The sequence below is a fragment of the Heptranchias perlo genome, chromosome 8, assembly GCF_035084215.1.
Source record: "Heptranchias perlo isolate sHepPer1 chromosome 8, sHepPer1.hap1, whole genome shotgun sequence".
In the NCBI taxonomy this organism is placed as follows: domain Eukaryota; kingdom Metazoa; phylum Chordata; class Chondrichthyes; order Hexanchiformes; family Hexanchidae; genus Heptranchias; species Heptranchias perlo.
This window is the reverse complement of record NC_090332.1, coordinates 67,393,096-67,415,160: the sequence shown is the minus strand read 5'-3', so window position 1 is coordinate 67,415,160 and position 22,065 is coordinate 67,393,096. Positions and strand designations below refer to the sequence as shown.

Sequence of the window (22,065 nt, the reverse complement as noted above, 5' to 3'; positions counted from 1 at the left end):
CCAATGTCAGCATCAAGCAGTTCCAGTTTAGGTGCAGCATGTATTGACACACATTAAAGCTCCCTCTACGCTCCCACAACAATGTACTCCAGCCCCAATCTCGGAAGAGCACCCCCTACCTCACTACCAGTTTCTGTGCCCCCTAACGCTCCCAATTTTTCACGCCAGTTTGTGTTGAAGTTTAACTCAAGTCCCAATTGTTGTTTGCTTCCCAGCCAGATTACCACGACCATGCTGAATTCTCCTCTGCAACGACTAAGGACCTCTACAAGCTGGATTATTCTTCAGCTACACGTGATACCTACTTAGCTATAGTACGGACTAACTTCCCCTTGATTACCTTAAAGCGGTAAAATTAGCAGTGGACATGTTGATTACTACGTGGTCCATGTCAAAATCTCACACGCTAAGCATAGGTTTCTGGCTGTGTGATGGGGCTAAGTGGACAAGCAGGAATTGGCGCTCTCAGGAGGGGAATCTCTATCAGTGAAAAGATAGACTCCATCTGAGCTCACATTGAGATCATCTTGTATTCCTGCATGCCAGCACCTTCAGGAGCTGGTGGGTGGAAAAGGGGAGAACACTGCATGAATAATACCCATTGTATGTGGCCCAGCAATTAGGAACATAGGAACAGGAGTAGGCCATTCAGCCCCTCATGCCTGCTCCGCCATTTGATAAGATCATGGCTGATCTGTGATCTAACTCCATATACCTGCCTTTGGCCCATATCCCTTAATACCTTTGATTGCCAAAAAGCTATCTGTCTCAGATTTAAATTTAGCAATTGAGCTAGTATCAATTGTCGTTTGCGGAAGAGAGTTCCAAACTTCTACCATCCTGTGTATGTAGAAATGTTTTCTAATCTCACTCCTGAAAGGCCTGGCTCTAATTTTTAGACTGTGTCTCCTACTCCTAAAATCCTCAACCAGCGGAAATAGTTTCTCTCTATCCACACTATCCGTTCCACTTAATATCTTTTAAACTTCAATCAGATCACCCCTTAACCTTCGAAACTCCAGAGAATACAACCCCAATTTGTGTAATCTCTCCTCGTAACTTAACCCTTGAAGTCCGGGTATCATTCTAGTAAACCTACGCTGCACTCCCTCCAAAGCCAATATGTCCTTCCGAAGGTGCGGTGCCCAGAACTGTTCACAGTACTCCAGGTGCGGTCTAACCAGGGTTTTGTATAGCTGCAGCATAACTTCTGCCCCCTTGTACTCTAGTCCTCTAGATATAAAGGCCAGCATTGCATTAGCCTTATTGATTATTTTTTGCACCTGTTCATGACACTTCAATGATCTTTGTACCTGAACCCCTAAGTCCCTTTGGGCATCCACTGTTTTTAAACTTTTTACCATTTAGAAAGTACCCTGTTCTATCCTTTTTTGATCCAAAGTGGATGACCACACATTTGTCTACATTGAATTCCATTTGCCACAGTTTTGCCCATTCACCTAATCTATCAATATCGCTTTGTAATTTTATGTTTTCATCTATACTGCTTACAATGCCACCTATCTTTGTGTCATCGGCAAACTTAGATATAAGACTTTCTATGCCTTCATCTAAGTTGTTAATAAATAGTGAATAATTGAGTCCCAAGACAGATCCCTGCAGGACTCCACTCGTCACATCCTGCCAATGTGAGTGCCTACCCATTATCCCTACTCTCTGTCTCCTTTCGCTCAGCCAATTTCCTAACCAAGTCCTTACTTTTCCCTCGATTCCATGGGCTTCTTTCTTAGCTAACAGTCTCTTATGTGGGACCTTATCAAATGCCTTCTGGAAGTCCATATAAATAACATCCATTGACAATCCCCTGTCCACTACTTTAGTCACCTCTTCAAAAAATTCAATCAGGTTTGTCAGGCACGACCTACCTTTCACAAATCCATGCTGGCTCTCTGATTAACTGAAAATTCTTGGTGTTCAGTCACCCTATCCTTAATTATAGACTCCAGCAATTTCCCCACAACAGATGTTAGGCTAATTGGTCTATAATTCCCTGGTTTCCCTCTCTCTCCTTTCTTAAAAAGTGAGATTTGCAATTTTCCAATCCAGAGGGACAGTTCCTGAATAGAGAGAACTTTGAAAGATTATAGTTAGGGCATCTGCAATGTGCTCACCTACTTCCTTTAAAACCCTGGGATGGAAACCATCTGGTCCTGGGGATGTGTTACTCTTTAGTGCGATTATTTTCTTCATTACTGTTGCTTTACTTATATCAATTTTATCGAGTCCCTGTCCCCAATTCAATATTAGTTTTCTTGGGATTTCCGGCATGCTATCCTCTTTTTCTACTGTAAATACTGACGCAAAGTAATTGTTCAACATGTCCGCCATTTCCCCATTGTCAATGACAATATTCCCACTTTCAGTTTTTAAGGGCTGCTCCTGACCACCCTCTTTTTCCTAATGTATCTATAAAAGTTTGTATTGGTTTTGATATCCCTTGCAAGTTTCTTTGCATACTCTCTTTTTGTACCTCTTACTATCTGTTTTGTGACCCTTTGTTGATCTTTGTATCTTTCCCATTCGCCAGGATCCGTGCCATTTTTTGCCTTTTTGTATGCCCTTTCCTTATGTCTTATACTGTCCCTTACCTCATTAGTTGTCCATGGCTGTTTTTTTGGCAAGTAGAGTGCTTGCCCCTCAGGGGTATAAACCGATTCTGTATCTCGTTAAATGTTTCTTTAAACATTTCCCACTGATCATCAGTCGTTTTACCCATCAACAGATTTGCCCAGTTTACTGTGGACAGTCTCTGTCTAGTCCTTTTGAAGTCAGCCTTGCCCAAGTCTAGAATCTTAGCAGCTGACTCACTTTTGTCCCTTTCAAACACGACATTGAACTCTATGTTATCATTACTATTGGATAGATGTTCGCATACAGTTAAGCTGTTAACTAAATCTGGTTAATTATGCATTACTAAATCTAGTATGGCTTGCCCACTTGTTGCCTCCAGGACATACTGCTGTAGAAAACTATCCCGGACACACTCAAGAAATTCACTACCTTTCTGACAGTTGCTAGTCTGCTTTTCCCAATCTATGTGAAGGTTAAAGTCCCCCATTAAGACCACTGCGCCTTTCTTACACGCTTGTCTAATCTCTGCACTTATACAATCCAGCACTTCAGAGCTGCTGCCAGGGGTCCTATGCACAACTCCCACTATAGTCTTAGATCCTTTCCTATTTCTCAATTTGGCTGCTTACCTCTCGTTATATCCTCCATTATCATTGAAGTGATTTTATCTCTAATCATTAAGGCTACTCCTCCCCCTTTTCCCTGTCTCGCCTGTAGACCTTATAACCCGGTATATTTAGTTCCCAATCCTGACCATCCTCCAGCCATATCTCAGTGATAGCTATCATGTTGTACCCTCCAATTTGAATTTGTACCTGTAGTTCATTTAATTTATTCCTTATACTCTGTGCATTTGTATATAGAACTCTTAGTTGGGCCACACACCCTAGCCTGACCTTCAGCTTTGATGCTGGGTTAATCGCCTTACGCCTTCTAGTTTTCACATTATCTGTAGTGTCTGAAATACGCTTTCTTTCTGCTGCTCTATGGTTTTCCTTTTCACTTGTTCTTGAACTGTTTGTATTATTTGTATTGTAAATTTCCCCTGGGTCTTCCCCTCTCTTCCTGCCCTCAACTTTACTCCCTTCTGACTCCCCTCAGGTTCCCATCCCCCTGCCACACTAGTTTATACCTTCCCCAACAGCACTAGCAAACACCCCCACGAGGAGATTGGTCCCAGTCCTGCTCGGGTGTAACCCATCCCCCGCATGGACAGAACCCACCTTCCCCAGAACCGGTCCCAATGTCCCAGGAATCGAAATCCCTCCCTCCTACCCCATCCCTGTAGTCACACATTTATCTGGTCTATTTTCCTGTTCCTATACTCACTAGCACGTGGCACTGGCACCGAGATCACTACCTATGAGGAAATCATTTTCAGTCTGACAGCAATGCTCAGACTGGATGTCCTCAAAAGTGATGTTCTTTTTGTCAATGTCATTTCTCAACAGGGGAGGTTAACTCGTCTGTAAAGATGAGCAGTGTCTGAATCACTGGAGGCAGAAATAGGATGAACTGGACATACAGACAACAATTGTTCATATCAGTGCTAAGACGAAATCCTAAAACTATTTTGAGATAGATCAGCCACGAGATGGTCCATCTAGTTTCCTCTCAAAGGGCACCAAGCTCGCCAGATTTCCAATAGTTCAGAACTTGGTTTTAGTAATCACATCCAGGTTACACCAAAATTAACAACTGGCTAAAATGACAGAAAAAGTTGGTCCCTAGTTGTGAAAGCTGTCAACTTCAATGTTCCAGAAAACTTACATATGCCCAGCAACTATTACATCCTGATTGCCGGACTGTAAAGAAAATCCTCCTCCCAAGTTAAGGAACAGTGATGGTGATGGGCTGAAGGAAGACAGTCTAAACCAGTAATTGTTCTTAAAACTCCCTCTCCCCCAAGCACACCCCACCAGAGAAGATCAGTAATGGGGTCACTTTTTATTTTAATCCAGTGCTAAAACCACTAAAAAAAAAGCTTTAAAAAAACCACAGCAGTTCTGGAACCTCCTCACTTCTATGAAACATTCTAGAGCCATTTTTCATTTTAAAACCAGCACAGAAGCAGAATTAGCATTGGATACAAGGGCAGGCAGCATATTCATCAATTGCAAAAAGTTATCGTTTTTTTTTTAGAAGTTTAAAGTGAAGCTCGGAGAGTGGTAGCATGGTCATACTGGAAGAGATGATCATACTGGATTGATCTGGACTGCTGCAAGAGGCTACATATTGACAGCCATTTTAATGGCTCCAATTTAAGGAGCGTCTTAAAGGAAGTAGAGAGATTTAGGGAGGTAATTCCAGCGCTTAGAGCCTAAGCAGCTGAAGGTTCGGCCGCCAATGGTGGAGAGAAGAAAATCAGGGACGCGTAAGTACCCAGAATTGGAGGAGTGCAGAGATCTGAGGGTTGTAGGGCTGGAGGAGGTTACAGAGACAGGGTGGGGCGAGGCCATGGAGGGATTTGAAAACAAGGATGAGAATTTCAGAATCGATGTGTGGCCGGACCGGGAACCAATGTAGGTCAGCAAACACAGGGGTGGTGGATGATTGGGACTTGGTGTGATTTAGGATACGGGCAGCAGAGTTTTGAACGTGCTGAAGTTTACGGAGGGTGCAAGGTGGGAGGCCGGCCAGGAGACATTTTTCTGTTCAACACTGAGGCCTGGCCGTGGGAAAGGGGGGAAGGAGGAGAAGAAACGATCATGCTTTCAGTCCTTTTATGAAATTCTTCTCAAACCGTTGTGGGCGACACCTGCAAATAGTAACATGCTAATAACGCCATCCTAACTTCTGAAAGACAATGTCAGCTACACAAAGGAAAACAGTGCTATAGCTGAAAACTTTGTATGCAGCAAAAAAAAAATGGTGCTAGTGAGTCAGCAAGATCATGTGGACTCCAGATCTAGAGACTCCAGTTTGAAAATTTATGCTTCACAAGATCACAAATTACAGCAGCATAAGCATGCTTATGCCAGACCTCTATTTATAGTAAAAGCACACGCTGTGGTACTACCACATTCTGTATCAATCCAAAGAGTTTACATGGTGTTTCAGCTTTGCACATTGCTGTGGTTCTCTGTGGATTCCTCTGAGATAGTGCTCTTAGCTGCATTTTATTTAGAACTTCAAATGCAAAGTTAAGCACTTACTGACCCAGGGTTGTCAGAGCATGGAAACCCCGACTTGCCCACTGCTATCACACTATGATTTCTCCAGTTGCTTCTGCAGTCTGGAATACCCATGAGTGCAATGAGAGGTATCTTTCCAGGTTACAGTTCTTTCTAAGGCTAGTTTCACAAGAGAGGAGGCTTAATTTGTACAGAGTGAGCATATTTTAACAACGTCAGCAGCATGGGCCAGTGATATTCATCCTGAATCCGCTGACTCAGACCAGTCCGAGAACTGGGATCTTGACATGAAGTGCACAATGTGAAGCCAAGACTCAGGCAGGTTCAAGAACATGCTTTACTTGAAATGCATTGATGATGGGCCATAGCCATTAGGGCTCTGAACTAATATATTAGTGTTGGGGATGAAAGTAGCCATGTTGGGATTAAGAATTGAATGCAGCCCCAAAGTCTGCACCTGATTCTGGTCTAGACTGAGACAGCACTGCTGAGATGATGCAATCCTCTGACAAATCTGCTTTATTTGAAGTTACTTGTTCAACTACTTCTGCCAGCCTTGGATCAGAGGTAGCACTGTTGTTTCGGAGTTAGACAGTCGTGGCTTCAAGCCCCACTCCGGAGATGCGAGCACATAATCTAGACTGATACCTCAGTGCTTGCACTGAGGGGGTTCTGCATTATCAGAGATGCTGTTCTTCAGATGAAACATTAAACCAAAGCCCCATCTGCCCTCTCACATGGGTGTAAAAAGATCTCATGACACATTTGAAGAGCAGCTGGGGGCATTCACCCAGTATCCTAGCCGAAAGTTATCCCTCAACCAACACTTAAAATAGATGATCAAGTCATTTATTTAATTGCTGCTTGTGGGACCTTGCTGTGCGCAAATTGACTACTGCATTTCCTATATTACAACAGTGACTACACTTCAAAACGCACTGCATTAGCTGTAAAGTACTTTGGGGCGTCCTGAAAGGTGCTATATAAATGCAAGTTAGTTCTTTCATACTTGGTAGAGTCTTTCCCAGAAGATTTGAGAGCTAAAGTGAGATTCTGTATTTCATTTTTGAAAAGATGAACTGAAAGGCCTTCCACAACCATGCAGATTCTCCTTTTCTTTCACTAACAAGTTTACTGACAGTGTTGTAGCCACATTAACTTGATCAAAGGTAGGTAACTATTGTCCTTTTTTTATTTTAACCCATGAAAGCCATCACAACATTCATGCATGATCAGATTACTACTGAAGGAGCACCTATAGCTACTGACAGGGAAAAAAAAATTCTACTCGACACAATCTGAAAGGTGGCAAATCTCCAAACTGAAATTCGGGCCAATGCAAGTCAGCAAAAATACAACATGGATGGCTGGTGGCAGTTTTACATGCAGAAAGTAAAAGTTATAGAATTCCTGCTCAGAAAGAACATCAGTGACATTCCTTACCCATGGTGCTTGCAGTTTTCACATGTTACATATGGTAAACCGAGATGCCCTTTTAATTCTGCAGTTACATAAGGCAGGAAATAAGGCAGAAACCCAATTCACGTGTGCGCCATACAAGAAACCCTTTTGTTTGGTTAATATCAATTTTTATAGATTTTTAGATTAAAACTTGCACATCTAAATACTCAGTGTTGAAGTTCCACTTTGCACTTTGAAAAGTTTTGTACAACAAAGTAAGCTGGAAAATTAAATACGCCATAAAAGGGCAACTTTATTAACCATGGACGTTGTGCCAGATTTCTTATTCAAATATGAAGTGTTTCCAGAGATGTGAAAAATCAGTTAACTAATTTTCTTACATGAAGTGACTTACATGAAAGAAAACTGACTTTAGCACTTTAAAAACTAGTATTTCACTAGAGTGTTTATATGACCCAGATTCAAGGTGATGTTCCATCAAATCAAATCAGGTTTTATGTCTGGAGATGCACTTTTAAACTTCAAGCAATATAAAATTGACCAGCTGCTTTAAGTCATCGCGCAATATTATTTCACTAACCGGAGTTTGGCTGTGATCACAGTAGAACATGATGGCTGTTGACCGTTCATAAATCTTATGGCAGGTCTCCCCTCTCGTGTAGTTTATCATTATCAATCCATTTTCATAGGTTAAGTTCTGGGTAAAGAGTCCTTTGAAAACAATACATGGTAAACATAATACATTAGGTGATTTTAATACCAACTTTCAGCTGCAATTAGGACAGAGCAACTGGTTGAAATAACCAGAATGAGGCTCCTTAAAACTGGGTCAAATTTGGACTGCCACCTAGTCAATTGCAAAGTGTGTGATCTTGGAAATATGAAGCATGAGAACAAGGGGACATGTTATGTAAACACAGATTAGATGTCAGGGGGTTTTCCTTTTCCCACTGACCTTTGAATAGGTTGCCAGCCCATGCAGAGTCACTGCAAATATAAGAGAGCAGGACAGCTCTCGTCAGCCTCCCACCCTGCATCTTCCGTAAACTTGAGCGCATCCTAAATAGCATCAAGTCCCGTTCACCCATCTCACTCACTGACCTGCACTGGCTTCTGGTCCAGCAAACGCCTTGGTTTCCTCATCCTTGTTTTCAAATTCCTCCATGGCCCTCCAAGATCTGTGCGCTTTTGCGCATCCCCGATTTCTTTCACTCCACATTGGCGGCCGTGCCTTCAGCTAGGTCCTAAGCTCTAATTCCCACCCTAAACTTCTCTGCCTCTCTCTCCTCCTTTAAGTCACTCCTTAAAACCTCTCTCTGACCAAGCTTTTGGTCACCTGTCCTAATGTCTCCTTATGTGGCTTGGTGTCAAATTTTGTTTGATAATGCTCCTGTGAAGCACTTTGGGACATTTTACTACGTTAAAAGGTACTATATTAATGCAAGATGATGTTATTGTTGTTAGACAAGGACCTGGAGGAAGCTGATATCACTGCATACAAAAAGTAGGTGGGATGTTGGGTAATGTACCATGGTCATTGTTAGCGCCTGAAACTCGTTTTTGATCGTCTTCGGGGGTTGGAGAGAAATTTCCCATTCTTTTATCCCCTGAATTGGCAAGAGGGTTTTTTTTTTGGCATCTTTTTTGCCTCTCCCAGGAGATTACATGGCTGCTGATAGGTGGGGAGTATTGGGGGGTCATATTGCCTAGTTGCAATACAGCTGAACAGGACAGACTCAATGGACCAGCTGGTCTTTCTCTGGTCAGTGTTTCTGGTGTGTATAGCACATGAAGACCTCTATTGGAATGGATGGGAACTTCCAAAGCTATTTTTGTGGGCAGAGCTCTGATAATCTACTTGGACCTTCAGCAACCAACTCACGTTTACTGGTGAATTCATACTCAGGCAAGCCTAATTAATGACCTGAATGTGATGCTAGCTGTAAAAAATTCTCTGCAATGATTTCATTTAGTGAATCTGGACTTGGTGGTCTATAAATGCAGATCTAAAAAAAAAAATCTGATTATATAGGATTATATCTCACTGAATAGTTGTGGTTCTGCACATGGATAAATTTGATCTTGTGAGCTCCCACTGTCCATACAGCGTGCAGAACTAAATTCATAGCCTCAAATAGAACATAAGGAAGCACTTCCTATAGCGAGCCCAAAACACTAAGTACGTTAATATATTTGACTTTGCCTACTGCACTTTATCATACTGCAAGCTGCTCTACTAAAGTTGGTATGTACAGAGATTTACTTGGGAGTCCTGTAACTGCATTATTATCCACCTGAGGCCACTAGTCACTTGGATACCCCAAGTGGTCTTGGACTTAAAAATCACAAGAAACAAGGACAGAATGGGACAACAAAAAATGGACAAGAATACAAATTCTGTACCTCCTTCTTAGTAATAAATGGCAAGGAAGCATTCCAAAAGTGAGATGGAGTCGTTTTCACTGCACATTATCTTCGCTGGGAAATCTTTTCCATTGCACATAACGTGGCCTTTGTAAAAATCGATGAAATCAGTGGGCAATGATCTGACTACGTATTGATAATTAGCAGGTAATTGCTAAGATCCTTCAAAACAATTATTGCTTCAGTCTAACAGCCCTGCATTACCTTCGAATTCTGCTGGGAAACTGGTACTGCGATGTTTCAATACTATCATTAGGCCTATTGTTACTGTTGCACCTACATCAAGTCTTGCTTGCTGCATTCAAACCACTCACTTCTTAATGAAGCTAAGATCATTTCAATTATAAACTACCTAAACGTGTACCACTTCACTTACTCTTCAAGTGCCAAAGGTTTTCTTTAGGAAGAGAAGAGGATTTAAAAAAAAATTTGCCCACCTTCATTTTTCTCCAAAACATTGCTTATGTTGAGAAAAACTTGGGTACATAGACCCCCTTCCCAAAAAAGTCTCATCTAATTTCTATCACTTCATATTGAAAGGGAAAACATACCTGCTATCTTGTAGACAGGAGTAGGTCCTGTCTTCACCTGACATGCCGAAATCACATCTGCCCCTCTGGTTTGACCATCTCCACAGTTGAATCCTCTTAATCGGTCACATATTCGAAAGTAATATGTATAGTCATCAGCCTTCACCTGCTGATTCTCTTTAGCCAGTGGATGCAGATCAAAAACATAACCATATTTTGGGTCCTTGATTTGACAATTTTCACCTTGAAAAGAAAGCACATATTTCTAGTATACACGATATAAAAATACTCCAAATAAAAGCTGTTAAAATAACCAAAACCATTTCTCCAATGGTTATTGGAACCTCTAATTTTAACAATGTATTTAGTAGCTACTCTAATACCCCCATGAGTATTCCAGGATCTTTGACGACTTTGCGTAAGTAACATGCCAAGTGGACTGTGGTAAGCCCTACAATATGTTGCACCTCAACATTTGACAAGATTCCACATGAAACACTTAGTTAAAATCAAAACTGTGGGGATTGAGGGTAAATCTTGGGTATAGATAAGAAATTGGCTGAAGGGTAAAAGACGACAGATACTTGTTAGTGATGTTACATGGGGGAGGAGAAAGAAAAGGAGTGGTGACTGGGATGCCCCAGGAACTGGTGTTGGACCAACTACACTTTGTAATTTATATTAATGACTTCGATTCTAAAACTCAAAGCAAACTGGTCAGACTTGCAGATAATACCAAAACTAGAAGGGATAGTGGAACTGGAGGAGGCAGCCAGAAATTATAGAACGAGCTAGACAAAAAGTATATGTGGGCAGAACAACATCAGGTGAAATTAAGTACAAATAAATGTAAATTACTGCACACAGGAAGGAGAAATGGGCAACACACCTCATTCCATATAGTGCTGAAATAGCCATGGATGAAATTGAAAATGACCAAAAAGTCTATGTAGGCTAAGCACTCAAGATGTCCAACCAATGCAGAGCAGCAATCAGCAAGCTAATAGGAATACTGAACTATACACCCAAAACAGTCAAATACAAGTCAGAGGAAGTCATGATCAAACTGTACAATATTCAGGTCTCTCCAGCACTGGAGTGTTTCCCTTGTATCCAAGTTCTGGCCACAGACAATATTCATTCAATCAGTGGTCTGACCTGGGCACTGTACCGTTTGATCATGACTTCCTCTGACTTGCATTTGAATATTTTGGGTATATAGTTCAGGTCTCGGTTATGAGGAAAGACGGGAGAAACTTCGGCTCTTCAGCCTTGAAGAGAGATGTTAGAGGTATTAAAGACTAAACTGTATGGAAGATAAACTCAAATTAAACAAGAATAAAACAGGTTTTAAACTAGTAAAAGGGAAATTTAGGACCAATACCTGGAAGTTCTGCAAACAAAGTGACAACACATGGAATGGGCTTTCAGATACAGTAGTGGAAACAAAAACCCTGGAATTGTTTAAGATCAAATGGATGCTACAATGAGGGGACTTTAGGGTCATTCCATAAGCATTAGCTGAGATGGACCGAATGGCCGTCCTTATGTGCAATTTGTGATCTGGAACTAGTGCTGTATTCCATGAAGTGTATTTTATACTCTAACAGCTTTATATTGGAAGATACAAGCAGACAAAAAAGTGCCGCTTCCTTTTTTAAGTAAACAAGGCTTGTGCTGAAGAGACGTTCTTTCCAATGATTCAAACGCTGTAAGAACTCCACCAATGGGTAAATGTATCATCCAATATGGTACCTAGTCACAGACTGAGAACAAGGAGCCAGTCTCATCCCCTCATCTGTACATTGCAGTAGGGGTGTTATAACTGACCTTGATGTGGAGATGCCGGTGATGGACTGGGGTGGACAAATGTAAGGAATCTTACAACACCAGGTTATAGTCCAACAGTTTTATTTGAAAATCACAAGCTTTCGGAGGCTTTCTCCTTCGTCAGGTGAGTGTGAAGGAGAAAGCCTCCGAAAGCTTGTGATTTTCAAATAAAACTGTTGGACTATAACCTGGTGTTGTAAGATTCCTTACATTTAACTGACCTTGGCATAGGGGTTGCAGGCAGAAGAGATGATGATCCCCACAGAAACATGATTAACTGAGCTGTGATGCCCATCTCCCCACCTGGTCAAATAGCCTGCCAACATCTAGGGTCCCACGTGAAGAACAGCCACTTAGGTGGAAGACCAGCAGAACCTCCCTGATTTTCCACTTCAAAGACATGAATGGGAACCTTGGACAGCAATCTTCATTCACATCGAGTGTATTTCATGTGATGAAGCAACAGAATTCTCACCCTCCGGAAGGGTTTCTTTTTAAAAAAAAAACACAATGGATCTATACTGGTTTTCACTTTTCAGCACCACTCCAATCTATACATTAAAAGCCAATTTAAAACCTTTGTTTTATTTACATTTTTGAGATAGAATTTTAACTCATGTCCCCACTTGCAACAAGAAGCCAATCTCCTTACTTCAACAAAGTTTGCAGCTCCATGGGGAATACCAAAGATTGGCAGGATGCTAATCAGAAGACGTGATCAAGGAAAGCCAGCACTAGCTGGCACTGGCTTCGATACCTCCTGACTGGCATCAAGATTCCCTATGGAGCTGTTCCCTGATGGGCAGGGATGGCCGGCCTTCACAGAACAGGAATACAATTAAACGGTTATAAATTTTCTCCATGTGCTTATTCTCAGGTCCATCAATACTGTCTAATACACCAACATTTACCTTGGGCCCTGCGAATTGGACATGCAGCTGGAGTTCTCCAAACAAAGAGAAATTCACACTCATCATATTCCTCAAATACTGGGGAACCCTGCAGTGAAAAACAGAATACAACTGTTACCTTAATCTTCACCAAGAAAAATCTATTCCCAAAGGTATTTGTTGTAACAGTCACGAAAAACAGCTACCGACAGTTTTCTTCTCTAATCAAATATAAAGTTTACCTGTTATAGAAACAGATACAGAATATCAGGGATGAGGTCAGTTATGTGGCGAGACTAGAGAAGCTGGGGTTGTTCTCCTTAGAGCAGAAAAGGTTAAGGGGAGATTTAATCAAGGTGTTCCAAATTATATGGGGTTTTGATGGAGTAAATAAGGAGAAACTGTTTCCATTGGCAGGAGGGTCGGTAACTAGAGGACACAGATTTAAGGAGATTGGCATAATAACCAGGAGAGGAGGAGAAGAATTTTTTTTTTTTTTAAAAACACCAAGTAGTTGTGATCTAGAATGCACAGCCTGAAAGGATAGCGGATGTCCATTCAAAAGGGAATTCAATATATACTTGAAAGGGGAAGATTTACAGGGCCATGGGGAAAGGGCAGGGGGAGTGGGACTAATTGGATAGCTCTTTCAAAGAGCTGCCACAGGCACGATGGGCTGAATGGCTTCCTTCTGTGCTGTATGATTCTATGAAACTAAATAGGGCCAGTTGAACTCCCCCCTCCCTTGCCCAAACAAAAAAATACGTGGGAAACCCTCAAGTTGATCTTCACATGCCCAAGAACAAACCAACATTGACAGAACTTAGCACTACAGCCAGATATGCTTGGTTCACATTGTTGAGGCTGTAGCATCATTCATGTGGAACCTAGAAATGTAAACTCAAACATTCAAGACAAGTATCAATACGGTTTTTGCTACTAGCTAGCAGATTCAAGTTAGCATGGCGGGGAGAGTACATCCCATCAGCTGAACAAAATGCATGTTCACCCTCTTTCCTGGCTGGAGGTGAGTGTACAGACGACAGCAGCATTAAAAGGTTATTTAAAAGCATTAGAAAGAAACAAACTTTTAGTCAAGCAAAATGAACTGTGTAGGTAACCTGCAGAGTTTCAACCAGTTTAACTTCAGCAGTAACAAGTTCCTAAACCTTAGCTGGTACCAATCTGCACCCAGGTTTTTTGTGCATCGGTATGTGTTCTAAAGGAAGTGTGCGCACTGTATCTGGCAAACAAACACTACTTACGCAAATTTGAATAGCTTGATTTGGAGACTCAAGCATGGTGATGGGTTTCTGACAAGGTCACACACCCACATGATAAACAAAAACATTCCACACAACTGCAATAAAAATCAGGACGTCTTCCTAGAAACCAGGTTTGAATGTTAATACCAAGTGGCATCTGAGTTGGACTATTCACTGCATATGAAAACAATTCCATGCATTTCCCACAATGGTTAAAACATGGTTAGAAGTGACAGTAATAAGTCCTAATGCATTTTTAAAAAACACAAACTTACTGGGATTTCATCACACTGGAAGAGGATACGTGTAGAATATCGCTGATTCTCTTTGCATTTATCACCATTCAAATAGACAATACTAAGGGAACCATCAATCCCAGCCTGTGGACTCATCCGAATGTAACCCAAGTTCTGGCTTTTATCAGCATACTTTACACAAGATCCTATAGCACCACCTGTAGAGCAACATAATTCAATTTAAAATGCATCCTCTGCTTACACACAAGTTTGAGATCTTTCTTCAGAATAACGGTTTGTATAAATTGGAGGAATCTGCAGGTTCCAGCTGGACAAGCTGCTGTTGGCAAAAATCAGTCTTTGCTGCACAGAGCCATAAGATAACAGACTTGCATATGCTAGCATTAGTCCTGCACTCAATGTAGCCTACTCTCTGCATATATTAACCAACCGGAAAAAAAAATCTCCAGGACATTGTCCGAGTCAACTTGAAATATATTCCCGCTTTGTGCTGCAAGACTTCTAGAATAGTACCATCCTTTTGGAGACACGGAGCCAGAAAGGCAGGTTATGCTTTCAGTGAAGGAAAAAATAATATCCAGCCACAACAAATCAATGCAAATAATGGGTTAGGAGGATGAGCACTAAGGATGTAAAGGTTAAACCACATTCCAAGAATGAGACAGGCCATTATAAAATAGTAAATCTTAGTCAAGTGCTACATCAAGACAGACTGATCAAGGACTTGTGCTTGGATCTCAGCAGCTCAGTGAGGTGAAACCAGAACAAGCAAGAGTGAAGTCTTCTGCCATTCATTAAAAGGTATGCAAGGAGGATACATCATTCTATGCAGAATCAGATTGGGGATGTTGTTAGGTAGCCTGTCGAGATTTAATTTCCAGATGGATTTCATTTAATGAAATACGACCAAATGCCTTCCTAATAAATGTGAAGCAAGGGAGTCAAGGAAGACAAAAATCACAGCGAGAAGACGACAGATGGAGCTGGGTTTCAATTTTTGATTAAGATATTGCAGATATTTAAAGATGGAAGGAATGCTACAGGAGAGAGGACTAATGGGTTTTAATGACCACCACTGAACAAACTTCTTCCATTTAGTATTATAAGCATTGATTAATGAATGGTTTGTACATGACAAGCAGAGTGTCCCTTACAGACAGCACTAGACTTTGGTTTGATTGCATTCAAGAATAAGGGCATCCAGATATAGAATCTGACCTGACAAGTGAGAAAAGCAATTTTCTTATGGGATAGTGAGATTAGCCAGGCACTGAGGAAGCCAGCTTCCCTGTCCTCTGATTTTCTGAAGCACTGCACAGATGAGGGGAAATGAAGGAAACAAGTACAGAAACATTTGCTGCCAAAAGAAAGGCTATCCTGCCTCCATGATAACTTATCCTCAGTCCTTGAACAGAAACATGGAAGCTGGGAATTGCCTGGTGAAGCAAAAAGAGACATTAGATAGCCCAATTCTGAAAAACGTTTGTGAGCAACCGGTGCAGAACATCCATTCACAGGAACCAGACTACCAATGAAGTACTTTTGAAGTGCAATGTAGTCACTGTTGTAATGTAGGCAAGCACGGCAACCAAATTTGCACACAGAAAGGTACCACAAGCAATGAGATCAAGGACCAGATAATCTGTTTTAGTAGCGTTGGTCAAGGGATGTGCAAAGCAAATTGAGACCAATGATAACTACTGATCTGTATGTTCACTTGCTGTCAAAAACAACACAGATTAACGTTTTATCCTGGTCACATCACGCTAAAGTATAAACACTGAATAGATCGGAGAAGGGTAAAAGTCCCAATATCCAGTTCGTATGTCAAGGTGGGCACATTGTTATATCCCCTGTATTATGCCATAAGAAGTCGTTATTTGACATTGGACCGGATTTTGCTGTGAGCACCCATTTCCGTCCTTTCTAAAAACTCTTAATTAAATATCAATTTTTCACCTTGAACAAAAGTTCTCATGTAAAACCATAACTTAAAAAATATACGGAGTATTACAAAAAAAAAATCACTTGCCCATAGACTTTCTATGAGCTTTTGCACGACAACTTGTAAAATTAGAGTGCCAAAAAGAACAGCGCCCTCTACAGGGCACCTGGGACCTGTGTGAACAGGGCAAGCAACCAAATCAGACTGAAGCATGCTATTAATCCAGTGTCAGAACCAGGAAATTTTAAGTTAGAATAGTGAATTCAATATCGAATCAGGTACAGAAAGCAAAATAAAGAGGGTAAGAAAAAATGAATTAAGAGGCGGAGGTAAAAAAGACAAAGAAAAAAAAAGTAAAAAAATAAAAATTTAATTTTTTTTTAGAAAAAATGTCCAACAATTAAAATCTGAAGGAATGAGACTCCACACTTGTCAAAGTAAATTTTCAGTGATGTGGAGATGCCGGTGATGGACTGGGGTTAACAATTGTAAACAATTTTACAACACCAAGTTATAGTCCAATGCTTTTATTTTTAATCCCACAAGCTTTCGGGGGCTTTCCCCTTCCTCAGGCGTTTTCCACACCGCCTGAGGAAGGGGAAAGCCCCCGAAAGCTTGTGGGATTAAAAATAAAATCGTTGGACTATAACTTGGTGTTGTAAAATTGTTTACAATAAATTTTCAGTGCCAGAGAGATCGTTTGGCAGTTAATAAGACATACCATGCCGTTAAAAGGGTCCTATATCAGAATGGACAAGCCCTGACTTCTTCTGGCAAGTTTAGTCCCTATTTCGGGATCAGTGCAGGAACTTAACACTGTTCCATTCATATGAATGGGGAGCCAGCCGGCGGGATGCCACTCTCGCAAAGCTTATGAGGAACAGTGTATCTTGTTCAGCAACTTCCAGATTTCCGCGTTTAACTGCGTATGTGCGGTAGCCGGAAGCTGCTGATTGATTTGCACAGAATTAACGGTGAGCGTTGTTAGTTTCACAGTAAAATCTGGCCTATTGTGTGTTAGCATAAGGACACTTATGGAAGGGACTGAGGCCGCTGAACCAGATAAGGTCTCTAAAGCGACCCAATTTGTAACAAAAACCTAAGATTTAAATAAAAACTTGAGATCTGTCTTATCTTTTCCTCCTTACTAAAGGAAGCACAGAAAATTAGGCTGTTGGAGCCCAACATAATTATTCTATCATTTGGTTGCTGTCAGAGTAACTTTAAACAAAGCTTAAGATAGTAACCACGAAAGAGCGTCCATGGGAACATAAAAACTGACTGTAAAAGCTTCTATGGGAACATAAACACTGACTGACTGTAAAAGCTTCTAAATATGTTGAGAAAAAGATTAGTGAAGACAAACGTAGGTCCCTTACAATCAGAAATGGGGGAAATTATAAATGGGGAACAAAGAAATGGCAGAACAATTAAACACACACTTTGGTCCTGTCTTCACAGAGGAGGACACAAGTAACCTCCCAGAAATGTTAGGGAACCAAGGATCGAGAGAGGGAGGGAGGAACTGAAGGAAACCAGTAAAAGTAACAAAAAAAGTGCTAGGGAAATAAAGGGGCTAAAGGCTGACAAATCCCCAGGGCCTGATAAAAAACACTCGGTGTAGGTTTTCATTCGTTCATGGGATGTGGGCGTAGCTGGCGAGGCCAGAATTTATTGCCCATCCCTAATTGCCCTCAAGGTGGTAGTGAGCCGCCTTCTTGAACCGCTGCAGTCTGTGTGGTGAAGGTTCTCCCACAGTGCTGTTAGGGAGTTCCAGGATTTTGACCCAGCGACGAACAGCGATATATTCCCAAGTCGGGATGGTGTGTGACTTGGAGGGGAACGTGCAGGTGGTGTTGTTTCCATGCGCCTGCTGCTCTTGTTCTTCTAGGTGGTAGAAGTCGTGGGTTTGGGAGGTGCTGTCGAAGAAGCCTTGGCGAGTTGCTGCAGTGCATCCTGTGGATGGTGCACACTGCAGCCACTGTGTGCCGGTGGTGAAGGGAGTGAATGTTTAGGGTGGTGGATGGGGTGCCAATCAAGTGGGCTGCTTTGTCCTAGATGTCGAGCTTCTTGAGTGTTCTTGGAGCTGCACTCATCCAGGCAAGTGGAGAGTATTCCATCACACGCCTGACTTGTGCCTTGTAGATGGTGGAAAGGCTTTGGGGAGTTAGGTGGTGAGTCACTCGCCGCAGAATACCCAGCCTTTGACCTGCTCTTGTAGCCACAGTATTTATGTGGCTGGTCCAGTTAAGTTTCTGGTCAATGGTAACCCCCAGGATGTTGATAGTGGGGGATTCGGTGATGGTAATGCCGTTGAATGTCAAGGGGAGGTGGTTAGACTCTCTTGTTGGAGATGGTCATTGCCTGGCGCAAATGTTACTTGCCACTTATCAGCCCAAGCCTGGATGTTGTCCTGGTCTTGCTGCATGCGGGCTTGGATTGCTTCATTATCTGAGGGGTTGCGAATGGAACTGAACACTGTGCAATCATCCCTGAAGATGGTTGCAAACACTTCAGCCTTGTTTTTTTTGCACTAACGTGCTGGTCTCCGCCATCATTGAGGACGGGGATGTTTACAGAGCCTCCTCCTCCCGTTAGTTGTTTAATTGTCCACCACCATTCACGACTGGATGTGGCAGAACCGCAGAGTTTTGACCTGATCAGTTGGTTGTGGAATCGCTTAGCTCTGTCCACAGCATGTTCCTTCCGCTGTTTAGCATGCATGTAGTCCAGTGTTGTAGCTTCACCAGGTTGGCACCTCATTTTTAGATACGCCTGGTGCTGCTCCTGGCATGCTCTTCTACACTCCTCATTGAACCAGGGTTGATTCGCTGGCTTGTTGGTAATGGTAAGAGTGAGGAATATGCCAGGCCATGAGGTTACAGATTGCGCTGGAATACAATACTGCTGCTGCTGATGGCACACAGCATCTCATGGATACCCAGTTTTCAGCTGCTAGATCTGTTCTGAATCTATCCCATTTAGCACGGTGGTAGTGCCACATAACACGTTGGATGGTATCCTCAGTGCGAAGACGGGACTTCGTCTCCACGAGGACTGTGCGGTGGTCACTCCTACCAATACTGTCATGGACAGATGCATTTGCGACAGGTAGATTGGTGAGGACGAGGTCAAGTTAGTTTTTCGCTCGTGTTGGTTCGCTCACTACCTGCCGCAGGCCCAGTCTAGCAGCTATGACCTTCAAGACTCGGCCAGCTCGGTCAGTAGTGGTGCTACCGAGCCACTCCTGGTGATGGACATTGAAGTCCCCCAGAGTACACTCTGTGCCCTTGCTACCCTCAGTGCTTATTCCAAGTGGTTTTCAACGAGGAGAAGGACTGATTCATCAGCTGAGGGCGGGCAGTAGGTGGTAATCAGCAGGAGGTTTCCTTGCCCATGTTTGACCTGATGCCATGTGATTTCATGGGGTCCAGAGTCAATGTTGGACTCCCAGGGCCACTCCCTCCTGACTGTATATCACTATACTGCCACCTCTGGTGGGTCTGTCCTGCCGGTGGGACAGGACATACCCAGGGATGATGATGGATGAGTCTGGGACGTTGGCTGAAAGGTATGATTCTGTGAGTTTGGCTACGTCAGGCTGTTGCTTGACTCGTCTGTGGGACAGCTCTCCCAATTTTGGCACAAGTCTCCAGATGTTAGTGAGGAGGACTTTGCAGGGTCGACTGGGCTTGGTTTGCCGTTGTCGTGTCCGGTGCCTAGTGGTCCGATGCTGGGTGGTCTGTCTGGTTTTAGTCTTATGACCTTTTTTAAGCGAGATTTTACAACCGAGTGGCTTGCTAGGCCATTTCAGATGGCAATTAAGAATCAACCACATTGCTGTGGGTCTGAAGTCACATAGGCCAGACCGGGTAAGGATGGCAGGTTTCCTTCCCTAAAGGACATTAGTGAACCAGGTGGATTTTTACGACAATCCAGTAGTTTCATGGCCACCATTACTGATACTACTATTTTAATTCCAGTACAGTACACGGGTACGGTAGCATAGTGGTTATGTTACTGGACTAGTAATCTAGAGACCTGGACTAATAATCCAGAGTCATGAGTTCAAATCCCGCCACGGCAGCTGGGAATTTAAATTCAATTAATTACATCCCGGAGTACAAAAGGAACTGGCCCTGGAAGTAGTGGATGCATTGGTGATCATCTTCCAAAATTCCATAGACTCTGGAACAGTTCCTACAGATTGGAGGGTGGCAAATGCAACCCCACTATTTAAAAAAGGAGGGAGAGAAAAAATAACGAATTACAGACCAGTTAGCCTAATAGTAGTGGGGAAAATGCTAGAGTCCATTATAAAAGATGTGATAACAGAACACTTGGAGGGCATTAACAGGATTGGACAAAGTCAGCATGGGTTTATGAAAGGGAAATCATGCTTAACAAATTTTTATGTTTCTATGACCCATCAATATCTTGGAGAAACAGTGCCAGTCATTGAAGATTTCTCCCAATTACAAGAGGAAAGCCAAATGTTCAAGAATTACTTTCCAGTGTTTTTGACAAAGCTTTTGGGGAAATGGAGGCAGGCTTCTCAGTCTCAAACTCTGTTTTGATGCAAGACATACAGTTATATGATTCCCATGGTTCTCGAAAGTAGAAATTAAAGCCTAACGTGGACATGGCCTCCATTTGGCTCCTTCCTGAGACGTGATGCAGATCAGAAAACTCTGCCAATGCAAAACTGAACCTATACCCCATCACTCACTGGTGCTCTTAGTATCAACACTGAAGACCATTACTTTTGAAGAGTTGCTGATAAGTTTAAAACATAGAATCATAGAAAATAGGAGCAACAGTAGGCCCTTTGGGCCTGCTCCACCATTCAAAATGATCACGGCTGATCGTCTAACTCAGTACCCTGTTCCTGCTTTCTCCCCATATCCCTTTAGCATTAATATATCTATCTCCTTCTTGAATAAATCTAATGACTTGGCCTCCACTGCCTTCTGTGGTAGAGAATTCCACAGGTTCACCACCCTCTGAGTGAAGAAATTTCTCCTCATCTCTGTCCTAAATGGCATACTCTGTATCCTGAGACTGTGACCCCTGGTTCTGGACTCCCCAGCCATCAGGAACATCCCCCTTGCATCTCGTCTGTCTAGTCCTGTTAGAATTTTATATGTTTCAATGAGATCACCTCTCATTCTTCTAAATTCTGGTGAATATAGGCCTAGTCGACCCAATCTCTCCTCATACATCAGTCCTGCCATCCCAGGAATCAGTCTGGTAAACCTTTGTTGCACTCCCTTCATGGCAAGGACATCCTTCCTCAGATAAGGAGACCACAACTGCAAACAATACTTCAGATGTGGTCTCACCAAGGCCCTGAATAACTGCAGTAAGACATCCCTGCTCCTGAACTCAAATCCTCTTGCAATGAAGGCCAACATACCATTCGCCTTCCTAACTGCTTGCTGCACCTGAATGCTCGCTTTCAGCGACTGGTGTGCAAGGACACCCAGGTCTCGTTGCACCGCCCCTTTTCCCCAATCTATCACCATTCAGATAATAATCTGCCTTTGTTTTTACAACCAAAGTGGATATCCTCACATTTATCCATGTCATACTGCATCTGCCATGTTCTTGCCCACTCACCCAACTTGTCTAAATCACATTGGAGCCTCTTTGCATCCTCCTCACAGCTCACATTCCACCCCAGCTTTGTCTTGTCTGCAAACTTGGAAATGTTACATTTAGTTCCCTCATCCAAATCATTAATAATATATTGTGAATAGCTGGGGCCCAAGCACTG

General features: G+C 42.4%; 1 protein-coding gene across 1 annotated transcript in view; it reads right to left on the bottom strand.

Annotated features, from left to right (window-relative positions):
• Positions 1-22,065, bottom strand: part of igf2r (insulin-like growth factor 2 receptor) — a 176,450-nt gene that overhangs the window by 58,959 nt on the left and 95,426 nt on the right. The window contains exons 25-28 of the mRNA XM_067989229.1: positions 14,363-14,541; positions 12,844-12,931; positions 10,124-10,345; positions 7,729-7,859 (exon numbers count right to left, since the gene is read on the bottom strand). Coding sequence (XP_067845330.1) covers positions 7,729-7,859; positions 10,124-10,345; positions 12,844-12,931; positions 14,363-14,541 — 620 coding nt within the window. The remainder of the gene's footprint in view (positions 1-7,728; positions 7,860-10,123; positions 10,346-12,843; positions 12,932-14,362; positions 14,542-22,065) is intronic.